The 24,491-nt window shown below is 43.3% G+C and overlaps 1 protein-coding gene across 2 annotated transcripts in view; it reads left to right on the top strand.

The window, feature by feature from the left end:
• Nucleotides 1-5,904: 5,904 nt before the first annotated feature.
• The window catches only part of yes1 (YES proto-oncogene 1, Src family tyrosine kinase), a 37,931-nt gene continuing 19,344 nt past the window's right edge, over nt 5,905-24,491 (top strand). The window contains exons 1-2 of one of the 2 annotated variants that reach the window (XM_014180762.2): nt 5,905-6,472; nt 21,493-21,780. In XM_014180762.2, the coding sequence (XP_014036237.1) occupies nt 21,501-21,780 (280 nt within the window). In that variant the 5' untranslated portion in view covers nt 5,905-6,472; nt 21,493-21,500. Of the gene's footprint in view, nt 6,473-8,476; nt 8,512-21,492; nt 21,781-24,491 lie in introns of those variants that run through there. The other variant, XM_014180763.2, reaches the window with a different exon arrangement.

Here is a 24,491-nt window from a genome sequence, read left to right as displayed (position 1 = left end):
AGTTCCCTGGAGTGATGAATCCTGTTTCCCCATCTGGCAGTCCCACAGACAAATCTGGGTTTGGCTGCTGCCAGGAGAATGCTACCGGCCCAAATGCATAGTGCCAACTGTAAAGTTTGGTGGAGGAGAAATAATGTTCTGGGGCTGTTTTAAATTGTTTGGGCTAGGCCCCTTAGTTCCAGTGAAGGAAAATCTTAACGGTACAGCATACTATGACAATCTAGACTATTCTTTGCTTCTAACTTTGTGGCAATAGTTTGGCAAAGGTCCTTTCCGGTTTCACCATGACAATGCTGCTGTATACAAAGCAAGGTCAATACAGAAATGGTTTGTCGAAATCGGTGTGGTCATGTAGTGTATGTGTTAATAAAAGCAGTTCATCAAAGCACTTTAGCCATCCTCTAAAACTATCTAGAAGGATCCAATCTAGAGCTAGTTAGCAAAACTACTAACTTTAGCTTTAGATTAGCCTAGCTAGCTAACTAAAGCTATTTAATGCTAGCTAGGTTGATGCAATAATGCAGCCAGCAGCTACAAATACAGTCATGGGTGGTAACTCTATAATTCACTCGAGGCAAGGCACACTGGGAAATTATATTGGAGGCGTGGCATTGCTCAAAATTGTCAAGCTGATACAACTCAAATCTGGACCCCTTACAGGGTCACTGTGACTTCATCAGTTTGAGTAACGACTACAAAATAACTTTATGCAACTGTACTTAGATATATTAAGTGCAATGGGTATAATCAAAAGTTTTGACAGCACATTGGGGTTTACAGTGAAGGTTAGTGGTTTTATGACTTACACATAAAACATTATTGTTACAAAGTCTACTGTGTATATAGTGTTAAATGTAACTCTGCCTTGTTACAAAGCCTATCGTTTTAAATGTAACCCTGCCTTACATAGAACTTACAGAATGAATAATTGCAGAAGAGCACTGTAATCAGATGAACAAATACAATTAATGATTTTCTACATTGAAACCTGTCCGTCTGTTTTATTTTTCAAAGTCCACTGCTTAACATGTGTGAGTATATAGAGTGAAATTAATATTTAAAGACATTGTAACCATTCTTTGCGGAAGTTGTTGTCTAAGGCTCTTTTGATATCAGATTCAGAATGAATAATAACAAGGTTTGTGGTAGTTTGATCCACCTTAGGCCAGGAGTATTTCCAATTCAATTACATTTTTGTATCTTAAGTTTTTTTTTATATAGATATATTTTGTCACGAATTCCACCGAAGGTGACTCCCCTGCCTGCTCGGGCGGTGCTCGACGGTCGTCGTCACCGGCCTACTAGCCGCCGCTGATCCCTTTTTCCTTTTCGTTTGGTATGTCTTATTGTTTGCACCTGTTCCCCATTTGGTTCTCTTGATTAGGGTTATTTAAGCCTGTTTAGCCCGCACAGGTTTGTGCGGGATTATTTACGTCAGTGTGTGTTGTTATTGAAAGTGCTGGCGATCATATAGTGTTGTTTTATGTGCGTGCTGTGCACCTGTTGGTTTTGGGCACCTCGCATTTTCACGCCGGTTGTGTTGGCGTCGACCGTTTTTGTTTGTGTTACGGAATAAACACATTATCTCCTTACCTCTGCTCTCTGCGCCTGACTCCTACCACCACTCCTAGCATTCGCTGACATATTTTTTATAATAAGTATTCAACCCCTTTGTTAAGGCACAAGCCTAAAAAAGTTAAGTAGTAAAAATGTGCTTAACAAGTCACATAATAAGTTGCATGGACTCACCCTGTCAGCAATAAGTGTTTAACATGATTTTTGAATGACTACCTCATCTCTGTATCCCACACATAATATTATCTGTAAGGTTCCTCAGTCAAGCAGTGAATTTCAAACACAAATTAAACTACAACGAACAGGTAGGTTTGCCAATGCCTCGCAAAGAAGGCCACCTATTGGTAGATGAGTCAAAATAAAAAAAGCAGACATTGAAGAATGTCAAGATATCAAGAATGGTCCACCACCCAAACGACATCCAGCAAACTTGACACAACTGTGGGAAGCATTGGAGTCAACATGGTCCAGCATCCCTATGGAATGCTTTCAACACCATATAGAGTCCATACCCCAACAAAAAGAGGCTGTTCTAAGGGCAAAAGGGGGTGCAACTCAATACTAGGAAGGTGTTCCTAATGTTTTGTACACTCAGTGTACATGAGTAGGCCATTGTAATTTAAAGTGTTACCAAAGAGTCTGCTACTTTTGAAGTCTGATGTTCACACATTTAAAAATGGCATTTAATAGAAGCCTCTCTAACGTAAACCAAGCAGAGTGCGGTATACCTCAGGGCAGCTGTCTTGGTCCTTTACTGTTTTACATTTTTACTAATGATCTACCACTAGCCTTGAGTTTAGCCTGTGTGTCTATGTACTCTGATGATTCAACATTATACACGTCTGTTACCACAGCAAGTAAAACCACTGCAACCCTTAACAAAAAGCTGCAGTCAGTTGTAGAATAAGCTAGTCCTAAATATATCAAAAACTAAATACATTGTATTTGGGACAAATCATTCTCTAAACCCTAAACCTCATCTAAATCTTGCAACAAATAATATGGCAGTTGAGCAAGTTGAGGAGACTTAACTGCTTGGTGTCAGGTGCGTTGTATGGGGGGAAAGTTCGGACATTCTAAGGGCCTGTGACTGACAAAAAATTATTAGAACATTAGGTACATTTTTTTCAGTAATAAATTATTAACCTATCATCATTAACATAATATTTTATTTACAATGTACTAAAACTAATGGTTTATTTTTCTTTTCTTGTTTTTGGCAAAAAAAGTAAACATCCAGAGAGCTTCTGTATTGCTCAACCCCCCCCCCCACCTATTTACATGAAATGGTTTGGTCCTGCCCCCAAACCAGGCGCGAACTGTACTTGCTAGCAGTGAATTGCCTCAGCCCGCTAAAGAAAAATCTGGCTTCCAAAAACAAAAAGAAAGACAGGAGAGATAAAAGAAAGGGCGACAGTATGTCACCCACTTTTTCACAAAGGAAGGTGGGTGTAGTCGTGAGTGGTGGAAATTAACCTGTTAGCTTAGTCCTAGTAAAATAGGCTAATTTGTTTTCATTTCACTCCTCTTTTAGCCGACATTTAATCAATGCAGGCAAACCTTTAGCAAGCTATTCATACTAAATCAAATTAAATGTATTTATATAGCCCTTCTTACATCAGCTGATATATCAAAGTGCTGTACAGAAACCCAGCCTAAAACCCCAAACAGCAAGCAATGCAGGTGTAGAAGCATGGTGGCTAGGAAAAACTCCCTAGAAAGGCCAAAACCTAGGAAGAAACCTAGAGAGGAACCAGGCTATGAGGGGTGACCAGTCCTCGACTATAGATTATAACAGAACATGGCCAAGATGTTCAAATGTTCATAAATGACCAGCATGGTCAAATAATAGTAATTATAGTGAACAGGTCAGGGTTCCATAGCCGCAGACAGAACAGTTGAAACTGGAGCAGCAGCACGGCCAGGTGGACAACAAGGAGTCATCATGCCAGGTAGTCCTAAGGCATGGTCCTAGGGCTCAGGTCCTCCGAGAGAGAGAGAGAAAGAAAGAAAGAGAGAATTAGAGAGAGCATACTTAAATTCACACAGGACAAGACAGGAGAAATACTCCAGATATAACAGACTGACCCTAGCCCCCCGACACATAAACTACTGCAGCATAAATACTGGAGGCTGAATCAGTTGTCCCTGTCCCGTCTGGTGCCAGGTCCAACAGGTGCAGCTTCAGGCTCAGCAGCCCTGTGTCCCCATCTCCATACCCCTGAACCAGCCCTACACCCAACTGAAGAAGTAGGTGAGCAGCATTGTGTTGAATGACATGTCAGTTGACATAATTACAGGTACTGCAATGCATTGAGGACAGGAATGTAATTCTCCAGTCAGGAAAAATAGCACTTGACAGAGAGGCAGGCAATATCAGAGCCTTAAAAGAAGAGATGCAGGCTCTTAGAGATGGATGGGAGTCTCTCCTGTCTGAGGCGACACTGATTGCTACACAAATGGATGTTGTACCTCAATTTAGCAATGAACACAGCCACCAGAGGAAAAGGAGATTCCATGATGAGACCTCTCAAGAGGAGACAGCTCAAGACAGTGTTCGGAACACAGTGGGTTTTTTTTTTTACTGCTGTGGCCAACATCATAAGTGACTTGGACACTAGGTTCCACAAAATTGTAGAATCATTTTCTGCTGTTCTGAAAGTTGGGCAGATTAGGAAGGATAAAGTCCCTTCTGTGTGCCTACCACTGATGATGAAGTATTCCAGAGATCTTACACCTGAGTTTCAAAATGAAGTAAGACACTTGAACACTGTATACGCTGCCACTTTCCCCCCTAACTTGTCCCCTCTTGGTCTCCTGAATGCAATTTGTAAGATGCAGCTGCAAAGCATTTTTGGAGAAGTGTGCATTGCTTTACGTATATTTTACACACTGCCTGTGATTGCTGCTGGTGGCGAGAGAGCTTTCAGTAAGCTAAAACTGATAAAAAAAATATTTGAGGTCCATTATGTCCCAGGACAGGCTTTGCAGTCTTGCCATGCTGTCCATTGAAATTCAGTTAGCTAGAAAGCTGGACTTCAAAGACTTCATCAGTGAGCACATTTCTTATAGAGGGTATCAGTCTTCCATCAAATAGTGAATTCCACTGCATGTAGAATGTTGTATTTTCACAGCTCACTGTCAGTAAATATCGTACAGTAAATATTGGACTACAAGAGAGTTGCAAGCCTGCAAAAGTAGAGTTATTTAAAGGTTTGAATTGGTTGATTGGGTTCTGGAGGTGTGTGGTTGCAGCAATTGTGCAGGGTTGGTGTGGCCTGGGGTGGTGGGGGCCAATGTGATATCTTTTCATGGGGCCCAAAATCCCTGGCGGCACCCCTGCTTGGTGTAACCCTAGATTATAAACTGACAGTCAAAATATATTGGTTGAACGGTTGCTAAGATGGAGAGAGGTCTGTCCGTGATAAAGCGCTGCTCTGCTTTCTTGACATCACAATCAACCAAAAAGGCCCTAGTCCTACAGGCCCTAGTTTTATCACACCTGTTCTACTGCCCAGTTATATGGTCAAGTGCTGCAAAGAAGGACATAGGCAAATTACAGTTGGCCCAGAACAGAGCAACACGGCTGGCCCTTAAATGTACACGGAGGACCAATATCAAGAACATGCATGTCAGTCTCTCCTGGCTCAAAGTAGAGGAAAGATTGACTGCATCACTACTTGTCTTTGTGGGAGGTAAAGACGTGTTGAAAGCACCAAACTGTCTGTTCAAACAACTAACACACAGCTCAGACACCCATACATACCCCACTGATAAAACCCCCATAAAAAAACAGATAAAATAACACCTCATGGCACCACACCGACTGTGAAGAGACACATCCACGCAAACACATACATACATTGTAATATTGTACATTTTATATTGTAAATGTGTACTGGTTTAGCAGTGTAAATATGTATAGTGCACAATATCTGGTGTGATGTATTGTTTTATTGATGATGTAGACTATAGTTTTGTTGTGATGTGTTGTTTTGTTCCTGTTTGGACCCCAGGAAGAGTAGTGGCTGCCTTGGCTGCAGCTAATAGGGATCTTAATAAAATACTAAATACTAATACTTGGATTTTTTAAAATGATGTATTAGGCCGCAGTGCCTCAACAGGAGCAGACAAGAAGAGTCAGTGGGGCGCCCGGTGGATTTTGAGAAGATTGTCCCTTGGACCCCTGTAGCAAAAGATGTAACACTTCCACACTCAAACAGTAGAAAGGCAGTCCCACCACTGATACAGTAATCCGACATTAGGCGATACTGCCAGTAGAAGGCGATAGAAGACCAGTTTTGGAGAGAGAGAATTATATTAATCTTGAATACACAAATCCCTTGAAAGCCACACACACGGCATACAGACGCATTTTTGGTTCACAAAATTACTTATCCTTTTCAATGGTTTGTTTATAAAAAAAGGTTTGTTGCTACAGTCACTTGTGTCTGTGATGACCGTCTAACGATCTAGACACCGGTCTGCAGGATTGATATCTCCAACTGCGGCGTCATTTACTGGAATCGCGTCGGCCATGTTGTAGTGGGGGTTGATGCAAGTTTAGAGGTAGGAAGAGTAGCTACAGGAACTGGGTTAGCCTACTTTTGGTGACTTCTTTTGTCATGTCGCTGGATACATTTTGCTGGGATTTTATTCATTAAGGCGTTCTGTCTGTGTCAACCCCTTTAATCGTTTAATTTCTTCATCATTCGTTTTGCTTTGATTTAACTTCATTGTTATTTCATTCACCGAGCACAAAAACGATTGAGAAAGACCTGTGTTGGAGGGAGGCGGGATGGGGGCGACTGTGATTTCCATGTTGGAATACTAGCTGATTTTTCGTCGAACGCAGAAATAAAAACACAAGCGACACGAGTTCGTGAATTTCTAAAAGGTAAGATTTTTTTTATGAGAAAATTAAGTTGACACTCCAATAACCCAATGATGGGGCCCCACCAGTCCTCTGATAGGATCGATTTTCCAGAGCATTGTCTGCATATATTTGTTCTGACCCGAAGAATTGCGGTAAATATAGCCTATTATTAAAGATGCATTAAATTCGTATAAAGTGTTGAGTTCAAATCTGTTTTTGGAGACCAACACAGGCCTACTGTAGTTCACTCTCTCTGGTGTGAGCCTGTAGACTAATTGAAGTTTTTGAATTGTAGGTTACGGCTTTAACGTCCCCAAAGACAGCATTTTATTGAACGTCTTATCTATGACTAAACCACTATGTGTATATATGACGTTAAGTGAAATAATTAATTTCTCAAACACCGACAAACAATTGTTTCTTGTTGGACAATCAAGCTAGTCCAGTTTGCTGGAGGGTAGTGTCCGATAACGCAAGACGGCTGTTCCAACACGGAACACATGGAACAGCTAGCTGAAGTAGCAACACTGTAGCATTGTCTGGACTGTCACCACATGGCCTTGGTCAATTGTAACAAATCATATTCCTGATAGTCGCTACTAGTTAATTGAGATAAAGTAACTAACTGTGTGTATACGGAATGTGATTGTGGATAACTGAAGAATGTGCATCTGCGGGCTACACGTAGCCCATGATTGCCAGTACCGAGCGTAAATTAATTAATTAGCTCAAATTATATTTACTTATAGGCCTACAGTAGTAATCCCTGAATGCATAGGTTATTTTGGTAGAAGGGGATAGAGTACCAACTCCACACCATGTTAAAAATATCTTAGGCATATGCTTGAGTTTGTTAATAATAACACTCCACAGACGATGTTTGGAGTGGTGTCAGTTAAATGGAGAGAACTACCGACTGACTGTTGTTGCTGGGACTAAACCACTATGTCGAAAAGGTCCAAGGCCTTTAAGCATTGTAATGTCTACGGTTGGCCTTGGGATTCAGAGCAACCTAGACAAGCCCAAAGTGTGACCCCCTAGGCTAGAACATAAATCAAAATGAAATCAAATGTTATTTGTCACATACACATGGTTAGCAGATGTTAATGCGAGTGTAGCGAAATGCTTGTGCTTCTAGTTCCGACAGTGCAGTAATATCTAACAAGGAATCTAACAATTCCCCAGCAACAACCTAATACACACACATCTAAAGGGGTGAATGAGAATATGTACATATAAGTATATAGATGAGCAATGGCTGAGCAGCATAGGCAAGGTGCAATAGATGGTATAAAATACAGTATATACATGTGATATGAGTAATGTAAGATATGTAAACATTATTAAAGTGACATTATTTCGAGTGGCATTGTATAAAGTGACTAGTGATCCATTTATTAAAGTGGCCAGTATAGGCAGCAGCCTCTCTGAGTTAGTGATTGCAGTTTAGCAGTCTGATGGCCTTGAGATAGAAGCTGTTTTTCAGTCTCTCGGTCCCAGCTTTGATGCACCTGTACTGACCTCGCCTTCTGGAGGGTAGCGGTGTGAACAGGCAGAGGCTCAGGTGGTTGATGTCCTTGATGATCTTTTTGGCCTTCCTGTGACATCGGGTGCTCTAGGTGTCATAGAGGGCACACAGTAAAAATAAGTGTTAGTTTAACTCTAGAGTTGAATTCAACACTGTTTCAGATAACATTTGGTCCCAGTCTACATAGTGTTAAAGTTACTCTACAGGTATTGTCACATTTTCAGAGTTAATTTTCATCCCACTGAATTGAGTTGAATTTACACTGCAATGACTGCATAATTTTACACTCCGATTTAATTCCGACACTAGAGCTCATTGACTCCTCATAATGTTGAAAATACTCATCCTGGGTTAAAATAAGTCAACACTGTAATTTTTACACCAACTTTTTTACTGTGCAGGTAGTTTGCCCCCGGTGATGCGTTGTGCAGACCGCACCACCCTCTGGAGAGCCTTGCGGTTGAGGGCGGTGCAGTTGCCGTACCAGGCTGTGATACAGCCCGACAGGATGCTCTCGATTGTGCATCTAAAAGTTTGTGAGGGTTTTGGGTGACAAGCCACATTTCTTCAGCCTCCTGAGGTTGAAGAAATGTCTGTGTGGGTGGACCATTTCAGTTTGTCTGTGATGTGTACGCCTAGGAACTTAACTTTCCACCTTGTCCACTTTTGTCTCTTCGATGTGGATGGGGGGGGGGCTCCCTCTGCTGTTTCCTGAAGTCCACAATCATCTCCTTTTTTTTAAATAATGAGTGAGAGGTTGTTTTCCTGACACCACCCTCCAAATGCCCTCACCACCTCCCTGTAGGCTGTCTCGCCGTTGTTGGTAATCAAGCCCACTACTGTTGTGTCGTCTGCAAACTTGATGATTGCGTTGGAGGCGTGGGTGAACGGGGAGTACAGGAGGGGGCTGAGCAAGCACCCTTGTAGGGTCCCAGTGTTGAGGGTCAGCGAAGTAGAGATGTTGTTTCCTACCTTCACCACCTTGGGGGGCGGCACGTCAGAAAGTCCAGGACCCAATTGCACAGGGCAGGGTTGGGACCAAGGGCCTCCAGCTTGATGATGAGCTTGGAGGGTACTATGGTGTTGAATGCTGAGTTGTAGTCAATGAACAGCATTCTTACATAGGTATTCCTTTTGTCCAGATGGGATAGGACAGTGTGATGGCGATTGTGTCGTCTGTGGACCTGTTGGGGCGGTATGCAGACGACGCCATCACACTGCACACTTCCCTATCCCATCTGGACAAAAGGAATACCTATGTAAGAATATGTACAAAGACAGCGATGCACCCTCTTGGATGAACCAACCATGGCTGATCTTGGATGCATTAAGCCGAGTGGGGTCATGTTTTGTACCAACATTAGCCTGTTTGTCAGCTTAAGTCCACTAGCATTCACTGGAGTTGGTACTTGCATTGCTCTATGTGATATCGGTTGCACTTAATGTTATGGTACAGAAATGACCAGGTATTTAGGCTATGAAGAAACAGGAGTGTAACCTCACAATAATAACATATGCCTTAAGAAAAATTCCAAGCCACTGTGATTGAAGAATGAGAACGTCTCTCTTACAGTAGGTCATGACTGGAGATACATGGCTGGCTCTCATTCTCTAGACCAGGGTTATTCAACTCTTACCCTATGAGGTCCGGAGCCTGCTGTTTTTCTGTTCTACCTGATAAATAATTGCACCCACCTGGTGTCCCAGGTCTAAATCAGGCCTTGATTTAGAGGGGAACAATGGAAAAAATGCAGTGGAACTGATTTCTAGGTCCAGAGTTGAGTTTGAGGGCTCTAGACACACAGTGGGAATGTGGACATTTCATGTGCCTTGAAGCCAGAATCTCACTTGGATCTGAGACAGATACTGCATATTGAAGAGTTGAGGAGCATGTGGAAAACCTGTGAGCTGTTGGTAAACTGTTCCAGCTGGGCAATGGCAGAGCTGGGCCGTATGTACTAGGCACCAGCGGGGGGAAAAACAGCCTAAAATTGGGAGGGGCTACCTGAACTTCAATAAAAGATGCCACCATTTTTGTTCCACTATGTTTTTCTACTGTGTACACAAAAAAATATGACCCTTGTCCTTGGTGATTCCATGGTAGTGTCTGTCTGTTTTGTCTAAGTATAACAGAGAGATAATTGCCAAGTGTGGAACCATTGAAATTGAGTGAACTCATACCAGGGAGCCTATTTTTGAAGTAAGTAGCATAGGATATAGCTTAATCTTATTAGCCCTACTGCAATACCACAGTTGTGTACATTGGTGTGACAGAGCGCACACAGTGTGTGAAGGAACGCTTAGTAATGGTGAGGTCACTGACGTTACCACATCACACATTGGCACTCGGGGCAACCCCTGAGTGAGAAGTAGGCGTTGATAGTTTAAACCGCCTCACTCTGACTTACTGTGGTCACCTCCCGCTACTAAAATAGCTCCTACACACTCGTGTGAACTCCTGCCTTTAGGTAGTCCTCCAGGGCCAGCCTTATAGAATGAGTCCTGTGTCTACTGTTGAGCCTGAGACATGGTTATGAGTAACAGTATTCTCTGAGGCTGGCAGCCTGGTACAGCCCCAGAGGTGGAGAGATGTCTTGCCAACAGTAGGCTAGGTGGTGTTTGAACAGAGTAACACATCCTTAATAATCACAGCAACATTTTATACTGCTTCATGCTTTAAAATTCATGTAAGGCCTAGTCTCGCATGTCACACTTGTGAGAGACTATATTAGGCCTAATTCCGTATTCATGCTGATAGACTATGGTATCAAAGCAAAGTGATGTTCCAACTTCCTTCCTTTTAGTATTTATTGATGCTACAGTAGCAATAGGCATATACTCTTTGATATTGTACAACTGCACTTTCCCATGGGCAGTGTAACCATTGCCATTGGAGGAAGTCGAGGCGTCTGTTGGCAGTTTTAAGCATGGTAAAGCTCCCAGGACCCTCCCTGTCTACAGTCTTGGTGTCGGTTGCTAACAGCTGTCCACTTCGAGGGTGGGGCTACTCACAGACCCCTAGTTGCTGTGGAAACTCCCAGCATCAAACCTTAGGGATGGTTCTCCTTGCGTAACAATGTGTCAATCAATGTCTCTATTACTAACTGATATTTAGCAGTGTCTGCATGTCATTTCAACTGCAGCATTCATTTATGTCAGGCATCAGTTTTATGTCTCAGTTACCCTGTTTGGTAACAAAAAAAACATTTCCCAGAAGTTCCAGAACCACAGGGTTGACTGATATCCATCAGCTAACCAGTTTGAGCCTGTCTGCTTTTCTTTCCCAGTCTTTGTCTCCATGTCTGTCACCCTGGTAGGAGGGGAGCAAATGGAGGTCTCTTGGCTGTACTGAGCGTGTGTATTCATCGATGCGTTTCCGTAGCGTGCACATGTCTTTGTGTGCGCTGGTGTGTAGGCTATCGTATGTGCTTGCGTTTTTTTTGGTGTGTGTGTGCGTGTTTCTGCCTGCCTGCATTCCTCTCAGTGAAAGATACAGCAGGGGGTCTGGAACACACAAAGGCTCGGCGGAAGGATGTCCGGGCCAGAGTGAACTGTTCATTTCTCACTGATCATCCCAGCACTCCCTCCATTTCAGTACAGGGGATTGATGTCCCTCTTTGCTATGAGCTCTAGCCGGGGTGCCAGTCTGTTTCTGCTCTCTTGACAGTTCCACGAGGAGTTGTCATGCCAAACAATGACAGCAATTGAGTTGGCAAAAACAGTCCCAGATCTGGACTCAGATCTGTTGATCAGGCCAGTCCTCAAACAGCTCTACCCGCTGCTCTGTCATGCCATTTTCAGCATGATGGAGCGAATCCTAAGTAAAATTTTCACTTAGTAGTCATGCGTTGATGTCGTGGAAGTTAAGATTCACCCCAATGTGATCAACTTGTCTGATGCAGACTCCAGAGTAGGGTGAAGTTGCTCCTAGATGCTGATCTTGGGTCAGTTTAGCATTTTCCCCACTATGGTTAAGGTTATGATTTGGCGAGGGGAAGCTAATCCTAGATCTGTACCTAGGGGAAACTTCACCCCAGAGCCAGAACTCCAGGCTGTTTCAGCCCAGGGCTTTCCTGTGGAATTCCCAGTTCTTTCCAACTCAGTCAGGAGAGGAATGGGCCACGGTGTAGGATACAATACACAGAACCGTATACTATAGTTCAGTTTTGCCATGTTCAGCAGAATAAGAGAAGACATCTCATTCTGATTGAATGCAGTTTTTGATACTGTTTGATATTATCTCTGCAGAATATTCAGATTCTGAGATTTAGAGTAAGCGCATCACAATCCCTTTTTGTGCAAACTGACTATGGAAGCATATTCTCCTCTGTTTTGATGTGGATTTGGGGCAGCAATTTTTTTTATCCTCTGCTATTTGAACCGTTCATCGCGTGACTAGAATCTTTATTGGTATGCATCCAAAGATAACTGGAGTAAAGTGAACTAAATAACACAGTGCAGACTACCAACTGATTTAAATCTATACAGCTTTAAATAATAGCCCCTAGCTATGTTACCTCTCCAGCCCTGACCCACCAATCTGGGCTGACCTTTGGGATCACACTGAAGGGTCCCACTTGGGCCCTTTTAATCTTATGTGTTCTGTGAGGCCTGAGCCCTAGGTAAGGTGAGCACACCTGGGGTGAGGAGGTCAAGAATCAGAGGTCAAGGAGCCTCAGGTGGAGGTGTAACTTCGGGTCCCTCTCTGTGGAATGTGTGAAGGGCATACTGCTCAGCTAAAGCAGCTTCAGGGTGAAGTTTCCCCTAGGTACAGATCTAGGATCAGCTTCCCCTCCCCAATCCTTAGTGGGGAAAATGAAAAACTGACCCAAGTTCAGCGTCTAGGGGCAACTTCACCCTACACCAGCTAAATCATTCCAAATATACTAGGGTATAGTCAGTGCCACAAGATCCCTATGCAAAGGGCGTCTATACTTCAGAAGACAAAAATGTGTAGGTTTTTCCTCCGCCTGCTACATAGCGTGGTATTTGCTGTCTTTTTAAGCACGCTATTCCTGATTCTTTCACAGTCTCAAATCACAATGCTTTTGATTTAGACAGACGGAAGTATGCACAAACTTTGACCTAGTTTCGAAAGGACACATTTCTATTTCAGCATCATCTAACGGACTAATGAAACAACTCCTGAGAAGTCTCTTGAGTTTCTCCCTAATCAAATCAAGTTTATTTATATAGCCCTTCTTACATCAGCTGATATCTCAAAGTGCTGTACAGAAACCCAGCCTAAAACAGCAAGCAATGCAGATGTAGAAGCACGGTGGCTAGGAAAAACCCTAGAAAGGCCAAAACCTAGGAAGAAACCTAGAGAGGAACCAGGCTATGAGGGGTGGCCAGTCCTCTTCTGGCTGTGCTGGGTGGAGATTATAACAGAACATGGCCAAGATGTTAAAATGTTCATAAATGACCAGCATGGTCAAATAATAATAATCACAGTAGTTGTCGAGGGTGCAACAAGTCAGCACCTCAAGAGTAAATGTCAGTTGGCTTTTCATAGCCGATCATTGAGAGTATCTCCACCGCTCCTGCTGTCTCTAGAGAGTTGAAAACAGCAGGTCTGGGACAGGTAGCACGTCCGGTGAACAGGTCAGGGTTCCATAGCCGCAGGCAGAACAGTTGAAACTGGAGCAGCAGCACGGCCAGGTGGACTGGGGACAGCATGGTGTCATCATGTCAGGTAGCCCTGAGGCATGGTCCTAGGGCTCAGGTCCTCCGAGAGAGATAATTAGAGAGAGCAAACTTAAATTCACACAGGACACCGGATAAGACAGGAGAACTGACCCTAGCCCCCCGACACATAAACTACTGCAGCATAAATACTGGAGGCTGAGACAGGAGGGGTCTTGTAATAAGACAAGACAAACACCTATGGTCTGCATTTCTACCGTTTCCCCTTCAGATCAGACAGAGGAAATGTTTGAGGACGTAATACCTGAACTTTTCCTATTTCACCAGCTTGCTACATTAGACGAGACTACTGGAAATCCTTTCACGTATGTGTAGTGTTATGCTGTTATGTGTTATAAACTCAAGGCAACGGGACGCCGTCAGTAATTAGAACTAGGGCTGTGCGATGTGGCCAAAATGTTTGACGGTATTTTAAGTTTTTGAATAATAAAAGTTGTACATTTGCTTCATGAGTAGTGCGTGCCTCCAGGGTGGAAACAAATGCATTCAAAGTGGCTTTTAATGGGTCTTTCGCCATTCTGATTTGTTTTATACGGTTCAAACGAATTCCCAGCAATTTTTGCATTTCCTGCACTCATTTGAGATTATTTCCACACTGCCATGTAGGGCTGCACGATATGGTTAAACAATCTAGGACTTATTTTGAACCGAATTTTGCAATTGCGATTTCACTTGCGATTTAGAGAAACACTTGGGGAAACGGATGGAATCATGGGAAATACAATTATTTTTCTAATTCTATAGTTAGAATATAATAATGGGCACTTTGAATACGGTGTTTGACATGATGACGAATTAAAATGCCAGGGAGGAGTTATTGTGACAGGGTAAGAACCAAAGTGCTGATAACTGTTTCTCAGTGGACCCAATAATCTTTGGCTACTTTTATTAGCTTTTTAAAATTTTGATTAGCTACTTCATGTAGCTAACATTCATGCTTTGCATATTCCTCTTTGATTTCGAAGATACTGTTGCAGAAACAACACTTTCATTTAGGTCTACACCATCACTGGTATTTTCAGGCTGTATAGCTAATTGCGTTTGCTTTGACTCAGGCTTCTCTCGTCTCGCGCGCGCTCTCTGGCTCGTCTCGCGCGCGCTCTCTGGCTCGTCTCGCGCGCTCTCTGGCTCGTCTCGCGCGCGCCTCTCTGGCTCGTCTCGCGCGCGCTCTCTGGCTCGTCTCGCGCGCGCTCTCTGGCTCGTCTCGCGCGCGCTCTCTGGCTCGTCTCGCGCGCGCTCTCTGGCTCGTCTCGCGCGCGCTCTCTGGCTCGTCTCGCGCGCGCCTCTCTGGCTCCTCTCGCGGGCGCTCTCTGGCTCGCTCTCGCGCGCTCTCTGCGGCTCGTCTCGCGCTCTCTGGCTCCTCTCGCTGGCGTCTCTGCGCTCGCTCTCTCTGGCTCCTAGCTCTGGCTCTGCCTTATGTTTTTCTTGAATATTGTGAGATAGCAGATAATAATAACGGATTTCTTGGGATATGTCTTGAGATGTCATAGGATAATAATAACCGGATATGTAATGTGATATTAATTTTATTTTTCATAATGTGAGGATGTGCTTCTTTTTCTCCTCTCTCTCTTTCTCTCTCTCGCTCTCTCTCTCTCTCTCTCCCTCTCTGGCTCCTCTCTCTCGCTCTCTGGCTCCTCTCTCTCGCGCTCTCTGGCTCCTCTCTCTCCTCTCTGGCCTCTCTCGCGCTCTCTGGCTCCTCTCTCTCGCTCTCTGGCTCCTCTCTCTCGCGCTCTCTGGCTCCTCTCTCTCGCTCTCTGGCTCCTCTCTCTCGCTCTCTCGGCTCCTCTCTCTCGCTCTCTGGCTCCTCAGCTCTGCGGTTCAAATATGTAGATATGCGGAATGTAAAGCAGACAATATCTTGGAGATGCATCTTGAGCAGATAATAAATAGAACAGATGTCTTGATTAATATGAGCAAGATAACATTAAATATGAATTGAATATGTGGGGATGAAATAGCGAATAATAACGAATAATGGTTATGTGAATAATATGTGAAAGATTATGTCGCAATATCTTGAATGTGACAGATATATCATCTTGAATAACGATATATAGATAGCGAGATAATAACGATGATGTAGATTAATATGGCATATGTCTTGAGATGATATTAGGATAGTAAGCAGACAGACAGATAATGCTTGGGATAATGTGGACAGACGGGCAGTTAATGTAGGATGAAAATAGCAGACAACGGGCAGATAATGCTTGGATAAATAACCAACACGGATATTCTTTGGTCATCATGGATGGCAGATAACGGATTGAAAATGGCAGATGACAGATATCTTGGTTAATAGGGCGGCTTGAGATAACAGGATAAATATGAAACAGGATAATGGATAATGTGAATACAGATGGATATATTTTTGTAGATATGTCTAAAAATTATTTTTATATGTCTTGATATATAATATAATTATATCAATATAACCATGATATGTATATCTATAAATATAATATCTTGGATATGGATATGTGGATTTTTAGGATCTTGGGGATGAAAATGGATAATGGGAGATGAATGCGGATACGATTAATATGATTTTTTTTGTTATATGTATTTTTATTTTTTATTATTGTTTTGTATATTGCGGATTATGAGATAGTTGGTCTGATAACTGTGGTGTATATATTTATTGTAGTTGTAAGATGATTTTAATTGTTATGGGGTTGCAATTGGTTGTGAGATTATTGTATATGTGAATGTGGGGATACATTGTTGGGTTTGTGTTGGTATTTTTCGTGTTTGTAGATATTATTTTTGGTCCTCGCGTTCGCTCCTCTCGCTCTCTCTCTCGCTCTCTGGCTCCTCTCGCTCTCTCTCTCGCTCTCTGGCTCCTCTCGCTCGCTCTCTGGCTTCTCACTCTCTCTGTCTCTCTGTGTGGCTTTTCTCAGCTGGCTCTTCTCAGTACTGACAGTCACCCATGTGAGAGGATTTGGCACAATGTCCCATTCCCAGCCTGTGTCCCTCTTTGACACACACACACACACACACACACACACAAATACTAATGTCATTTTATCTCTACATTCATAGCAAATGTCTCTCCCTCCCGCTTTGCCATGCAATGGCGTTTTGCTCTGCTTATCGGCATTTGTGTAAGAGGGAGGGCTATAGGGATTAGTGTGTGGGTGAAAGAATGACACGAGATGAAAAACAATCACTTGTAATACTGTACTTGGCCTATTCGTGGCAATATGAACCTGCTTCAGTCTCCCCATTTACTTAGGATAAGTGTTATGCTTAGGCCATGTCAGGTTAGTGAAGGGGCTTTTAAAATGGCACTGGTGTGAATGCTTGGATCATAAGATCATGTTTCCCTCCTCTGCTACCTGTTTATATAAATGCACCAAAGGAACGTGTGTGTGTGTGTGTGTGTGTGTGTGTGTGTGTGTGCACGCGCGCACGAGTCGGGTGCTGCTGAATATACACTGCCTCTCCAACTTTACATATCTGTGTCACTGCCAGCCTGAAACCAATCCAGTCCGTTTCCTCTGAGAGATGGAGGTCACTATACACTGAGTATATCAAACATTAAGATTACTTTCCTAATATTGACTTGTACCCTCTTTAGCCCTCTGAACAGCCTCAGTTAGTCAGGGCATGGACTCTACATGGTGTCTAAAGCGTCCCACAGGGTGCTGGCCCATGTTGACTCCAATGCTTCCCACAGCTGTGTCAAGTTGGCTGGATGACCTTTTGGGTGGTGGACTATTGTTCATTCACACGGGAAACTGTTGAGCGTGAAAAACCCAGCAGCGTTGCAGTTCTTGACACAAACCCTGGCGCCTACTACCATACCCCGTTCAAAGGCATTTAAATATTTTGTCTTGCCCAATTCACACTCTGAATGGCACACATACACAATCCATGTCTCAATTGTGTCAAAGGTTAAATAAGGATTTTTAAGCCATTTAACAAGTGACATCAATAAGGGATCATAGACTGAGCAGGTGAAAGCTATGTCATGGAAAGAGCAGGTGTTCTTAATGTTTTGTATACTCAGTGACCAAATGTGACGTAAGGGCAGAGTTGGCGAATGGTTAACTGTGTTTTGTTGAGAGAAATAAATCCTAGAACAGATGGTCTGTGTTTTATTGAGATGTCGTAAAAGCTAGGATGCAGGCTGCAGCTATATGACTAGGATGTACAGTGGGGGGGAAAGTATTTGATCCCCTGCTGATTTTGTACGTTTGCCCACTTACAAAGAAATGATCAGTCTATAATTTTAATGGTAGGCTTATTTGAACAGTGAGAGACAGAATAACAACAAAAAAATCCAGAAAAACACATGTCAAAAATTTTATAAAATGATTTGCATTTTAATGAGGGAAATAAGTATTTGACCCCTTTGCAAAACATGACTTAGTACTTGGTGGCAAAACCCTTGTTGGCAATCAGAGGTCAGACGTTTCTTGTAGTTGGCCACCAGGTTTGCACATATCTCAGGAGGGATTTTGTCCCACTCCTCTTTGCAGATCTTCTCCCAAGTCATTAATAGGTTTCGAGGCTTAATGACTTGGAGAACCTTCAGCTCCCTCCACAGATTTTCTATGGGATTAAGGTCTGGAGACTGGCTAGGCCACTCCAGGACCTTAATGTGCTTCTTCTTGAGCCACTCCTTTGTTGCCTTGGCAGTGTGTTTTGGGTCATTGTCATGCTGGAATACCCATCCATGACCCATTTTCAATGCCCTGGCTGAGGGGAGGAGGTTCTCACCCAAGATTTGACGGTACATGGCCCCGTCCATCTTCCCTTTGATGCGGTGAAGTTGTCCTGTCCCCTTAGCAGAAAAACACCCCCAAAGCATAATGTTTCCACCTCCATGTTTGACGGTGGAGATGGTGTTCTTGGGGTTATCCCTCCTCCTCCAAACACGGTGAGTTGAGTTGATGTCAAAGAGCTCCATTTTGGTCTCATCTGACCACAACACTTTCACCCAGTTGTCCTCTGAATCATTCAGATGTTCATTGGCAAACTTCAGACGGGCATGTATATGTGCTTTCTTGAGCAGGGGGACCTTGCGGGCGCTGCAGGATTTCAGTCCTTCACGGCGTAGTGTGTTACCAACTGTTTTCTTGGTGACTATGGTCCCAGCTGCCTTGAGATCATTGACAAGATCCTCCCGTGTAGTTCTGGGCTGATTCCTCACCGTTCTCATGATCATTGCAACTCCACGCGGTGAGATCTTGCATGGAGCCCCAGGCCGAGGGATATTGACAGTTCTTTTGTGTTTCTTCCATTTGCGAATAATCGCACCAAATGTTGTCACCTTCTCACCAAGCTGCTTGGCGATGGTCTTGTAGCCCATTCCAGCCTTGTGTAGGTCTACAATCTTGTCCCTGACATCCTTGGAGAGCTCTTTGGTCTTGGCCATGGTGGAGAGTTTGGAATCTGATTGATTGATTGCTTCTGTGGACAGGTGTCTTTTTTACAGGTAACAAGCTGCAGTTAGGAGCACTCCCTTTAAGAGTGTGCTCCTAATCTCAGCTCGTTACCTGTATAAAAGACATCTGGGAGCCAGAAATCTTTCTGATTGAGAGGGGGTCAAATACTTATTTCCCTCATTAAAATGCAAATCAATTTATAACATTTCTGACATGCGTTTTTCTGGATATTTTAGTTGTTATTCTGTCTCTCACTGTTCAAATAAACCTACCATTAAAATTATAGACTGATCCTTTCTTTGTCAGTGGGCAAATGTACAAAATCAGCAGGGGATCAAATGCTTTTTTCCCCCACTGTAGGCCTGGAACTGCTTTTATGGTGTGGCAAGTTAAGCGCTGACCCTGAGTCTCTGGGCCACTTCATTCTGATGGTGAACTTCAAACCCCACAGTCAACCAACCCAACCTCTCTTACCCTCCAGAAGACCAGCATACCATCTCAAGTTAAAGGGGAGAGTGGGTTAGACTCCCTTAAAGTGAGGGCTGGTTCCATATTCATGTGGCTGACAAGAATTTCTTGGCCTCTGATCTGAACATCTGAGATTAGATTTATATGAACCGTATCTTTCTTTTCATTTCTTTTTAAATCTCATTTGACTTAATGTAGGCCTATTAGCTACGACTGACCACTCTTAAATCAGTTTTATAGAGATCTGTCAACACGCGATTCGAACCATAGCATGAAATGTATTCAGTGTACAATTTTATTTGAGGAAAGTGCCCTGATTTCTTGTGAAGTCTTCTTGCGGTTTGCCCCCGTTTTTGTTGTTTTACTTGGCAGCTCGGCAGCTGAAAAACTCCGTGAACTTCTGCCATTCCCTTTTTCTCTGTCTCAGTCTACCAGACAGTCATAGGGATGCAAAATTCTGTTAACTTTCCCAAAATTCCCAGGTTTTCCAGAAAGCTCAGTTTGAATATGGCTGTGGTCAGGAGGGAATGAGCAGGACATTTTGGGAAAAATGTGTCCGTATAAGTCCCCGGGACGTTGCTAACTGACAGGTCCCTCAGTCAGTTCAAACTGATTTTAGTCAGCTCTCAAGTGTAACACGAAGTTCTCCTCCAAAGTTATGAATTCATCATACCTTGTTTGCCAGCCACTAGTCCCCTTGACAGCCATTCGTAGTTACAAGCAAGCCGAGCGAGCGAGCTTGAGATTTCGAAGAAGGTTCACAATTTCGTAGAGCCCACCCCCCTGGTAAAGAAAACGATTGAGAGTCATGGCTGTAACCCTCTCAGACTAGGGCAGCTGTTTCCAGATCAGTCAAAACATCCCCTGACTGGAGCATATTTACGTGGCTTTCTCTTCACAAAGGGAATACCTCGGGGTAACACTGGCCAATTCTGTTGAGAGGGAAGAATGAGAACAATGCAGATGGTGAACACGCCAGTATAAAAGTGTTGCTTTTTCGGGACATAATGGTTTGACCTAAGAGTCGCTGGTGATTTTAAGGCATGCGTGCCGATTCTTCACCCTTCTCCAGAAGTATGTAGGCTACTTGCACACTTTCTTGCATGGATTGAGGCAAGGTGGAAACACTCTCTCCTGCCAATGCTTACACCAATCCTATGCTTTTAAATCCATGACGGGGAGTGTGCGAGTGCACACTTCAGGAGAAGGGTGGAGAATTGAGACATAGCCTAATGTACTTTTGAGTTTTTAAATGGCTGGTGACCATGTGTTGCAACCATTATTGTGAAGGTTTGACCCACACAAAAAGCAGCAAATGTAAAACATGCGTTTCCCAGAATTCTTACTGTTTGCATCAGCATGGCTTTTCATCTGCTGTCAGTTGGATATTCATGTAATAAACATGTTATCTCCTAAAGTCATACAGATAAACACAACAACCGTCAATCAGTATAACATGATGTATGTACTTTGCATAGGATACACTAGACTAGTTCTGCCGTGTGATTGAACCAGGTCACGTTTTTTGATTATGACCGCGAGTGACACTCCACAACCAAATAATTTCAGATCAGATTTAGGATTTTTGTCCTAGATTATACAGCATCTGTACTCATGACTTTAGCCGTAAAATAAAAGTACATCATAGTTTGACAAAAAAAAAAGGTTTACAAATGTACATTTTTATAGATGTATAATTCTCTAGGTTGTGGCTACAGTGGTAGTCGATGGCTCATTAATGGAATCCTTCTAACCAGTCTGTATGCTGTAGTTCTTAATCATTTGTAAGCTCTTAGCTTCCCCCCCCCCACCTCCTCACACTTAGCCTATCACATCTATGCCAACGGTGACTGACACAGGAGTGAATATTCAGTCCTGTACTGTCCTGTGGATTTGTTTCAGTCCTGTCCTGAAACTAAGCTCTTAACTTTGTTTCTCTCCAGACGTGACCATGGGCTGCATCAAGAGTAAAGAGGACAAGGGGCCTACCATGAAGTACCGCCCGGATAATGCTCCGGTCTCAGATGTCATCGGCCCCCACGTGGGCCACTACGGGCCTGACCCCACCCAGCTGCAGCAGAACCAGCCGTCCTCCACGGGGCCCGCTGCAGGTTTCAACCCCCACACCATCACCCCCTTCGGAGGAGCTTCCTCCATCATGACCCCCTTCGGAGGGGCTTCCACCTCCTTCTCCGGTGCTCTGCCCGGCACGTTCCCCGGTGCCGTCTCAAGTGAGACTTGCCTATATTATCCACACGATCCTAACTTGAGACCTTCAAGCATAGCCTACATAAAAATGTTTGTGCAAATCACAAGTTGACATCAATGGATGATTTGTGCGATGCGTTTGTGTGCGTGTAGATTTCAAGTGTGGATTTCCTTACGCACCTGTATGCCTTTCTATTGTAACTACAATAAAGCAGAACGTGGGGGATAAAAGAAAGATGCCAGATTGGCACACATTCAACATCTGTATTGGGGTTGACATCCATACATGCATTATAGTCAGATTTTTTTTTTTACCTCAACATAATGTGAAATAGACACACAAACAATAGCCTAAATGTCTGCAAATTTACTTGCCATTTCCATTGTTTTGGTCTAGTGCCATTGTCCTCTTTACCGCATCGAAACTATATAAGTAGTCTAAAGTTTGCCATTTGAAACTTATATAGTTCCTTCACAAGGACCCATATATTTATTCCCCACAACAGAATAGCTGCTGATCTGACAACTCCAATATCTGGAGTCACTCCAAAGTCCACCTGCCATTGCGTTTCAGATGATTCAAATCCAGTGGTCTCTCACCATCTCCCTCTTAAGGTGTCAGCATGCTTCAGTTTAGCTGGCGCCTAGCTTAACACGGCTAGCCGAACCGAACGAGTGTGCTGGCATACCTTTGCTTGAAAACCGAGAAAAAAGCGGCAATAATACTGTTTGTCCAATTTTGAGATGCCATAGCCAGTATACACTTCTTCAAAGTAGTCAGAATTAATCTAAGATAACTCAAGAAATCTGTCATTAATTTTGACATTTTTGCCAACGAGATCTTTTACATCTAACTAAGCTGCTTGGTGCAGTATTTTTCAATGAACAAATGTGCATGAAAATCAGTTCTTGTTGAATGACGACAAAGACTTTAATGAAGAATCCCTACTGTTGACCAATCACTGACGAAGGTGCGTAGACTTCGGCTTGCCTCCAGGAAAGAATTTGTGTGCTTGAACAGACGAAAAAAGCCTCACTGAATTCAGAAACGTCACAAAATGTCGTCATATATGCACAAACTCTACCGAATTGCCATTTGGGACACATCCTATGACACCCCTCATGGGGAGCTCATATTCATCGTACCCACTGCTGAACAACCAAGCTGCCAAAACCAATCCCATTATCTGGTCCAGGAACTCAATACTGTGCCACTGTTTCGGCTCGGAAGCATGCGGATGCCTTAAGATGGCCTTCAATCACGTTGTCCATAGGTGTCATTAGCAACAAATCAACAACGATTGATTTTAAAGGTGGCAGGGAGACTAATCAATCTGAAAGTCCCAAAGAGAAGTGAGATGAGATTTAGCTCTCCTGTTTAGGTGGGATTAGGTTTGTAATCTCCCTCTTTGTTGGATTATCTGCTCGTGTGTGTGTGGGGGGAGTTACATGGCACGGTATTGAGTTCCTGGACCAGATAATGGGATTGGTTTTGGCAGCTTGGTTGTTCAGCAGTGGGTATGATGAATATGAGCTCCCCATGAGGGGTGTCATAGGATGTGTCCCAAATGGCACCCTCTTCCCTATGTCAGTGTTTCCCAAAAACACCTGATTCAAGCAGGTGTGCTTGTCTGGGGCCGCAACAAAAATATGTACTGTTGGGAGTGCTTGAGGACCGGAGTTGGGAAACACTGTCTTATGTAGTGCAGTACTTTTTAGCAGAGCCTAAGGGCACTATATAGGTAATGGGCTGCCATTTGGGACGAAACCATAGATATTTATCTGCTAGGGCCGGGATGATACCAGTATCGCGATACAAGTTAGTATTGTGGCAAGGAAACAAAACACGAAGGGATTTAACTTCTTTAGGAAGTTCTGCCCTAATGTTGGAAACAAACATCATTATGTTGTCATCCAGAGTCACATGTATTTATTTCCCAAGCTATAGCACACTATTTTACATACAGCAGGTTTTTTAAAGGACAAAAGAGTTGGTCTGCTCTGTTTCATGGTACTGTTATGGTCAGAGCCCTGTTATCTACACAATCTGCCGTCTCTAGTCTCTGCTCAGAATGGTTTACAGAATGGTTTACAGTGTATTTATTGACATTACGTAACTGCGAGATGAGATTGACCTGTGCTGTGTTGTTATTCATGTCTTGTAATGATGTTCGCTTTGCACTGAGCTGACGTAATCGTTTCCTCTACGACGCTAAGCAAACAACAACCTTGCCGGACCGTTAAATCCGCTCCCCAACTGATTTAGACTCTCTGTCAGAACTGTACCCATCCCACTGCCAACAGTATGCCCTACACAGGGATGGACCGGGAGCAGAAATTGGCCTGGGCATTTCTAACACATCTCCCCATTTTTATTTTTCTCTTGAGGCCCCCATCATTAGCCATAATTATCTTTTTTTTTTCACACACAAAAGACCAGCTCACTGGGCTTAACTTCTCTAGGGTCGGTGGGACGAAATCGTCCCACCTACGTAACAGCCAGTGGAATCCTGTGGCGCGTTATTCAAATACCTTAGAAATGCTATTACTTCAATTTCTCAAACATATGACTATTTTACACCATTTTAAAGACAAGACTCTCGTTAATCTAACCACACTGTCCGATTTCAAAAAGGCTTTACAACGAAAGCAAAACATTAGATTATGTCAGCAGAGTACCCAGCCAGAAATAATCAGACACCCATTTTTCAAGCTAGCATATAATGTCACATAA

Source organism: Salmo salar, chromosome ssa29 (assembly GCF_905237065.1).
Source record: "Salmo salar chromosome ssa29, Ssal_v3.1, whole genome shotgun sequence".
Lineage (NCBI taxonomy): Eukaryota > Metazoa > Chordata > Actinopteri > Salmoniformes > Salmonidae > Salmo > Salmo salar.
This window is presented reverse-complemented; position numbering and strand designations above follow the sequence as displayed.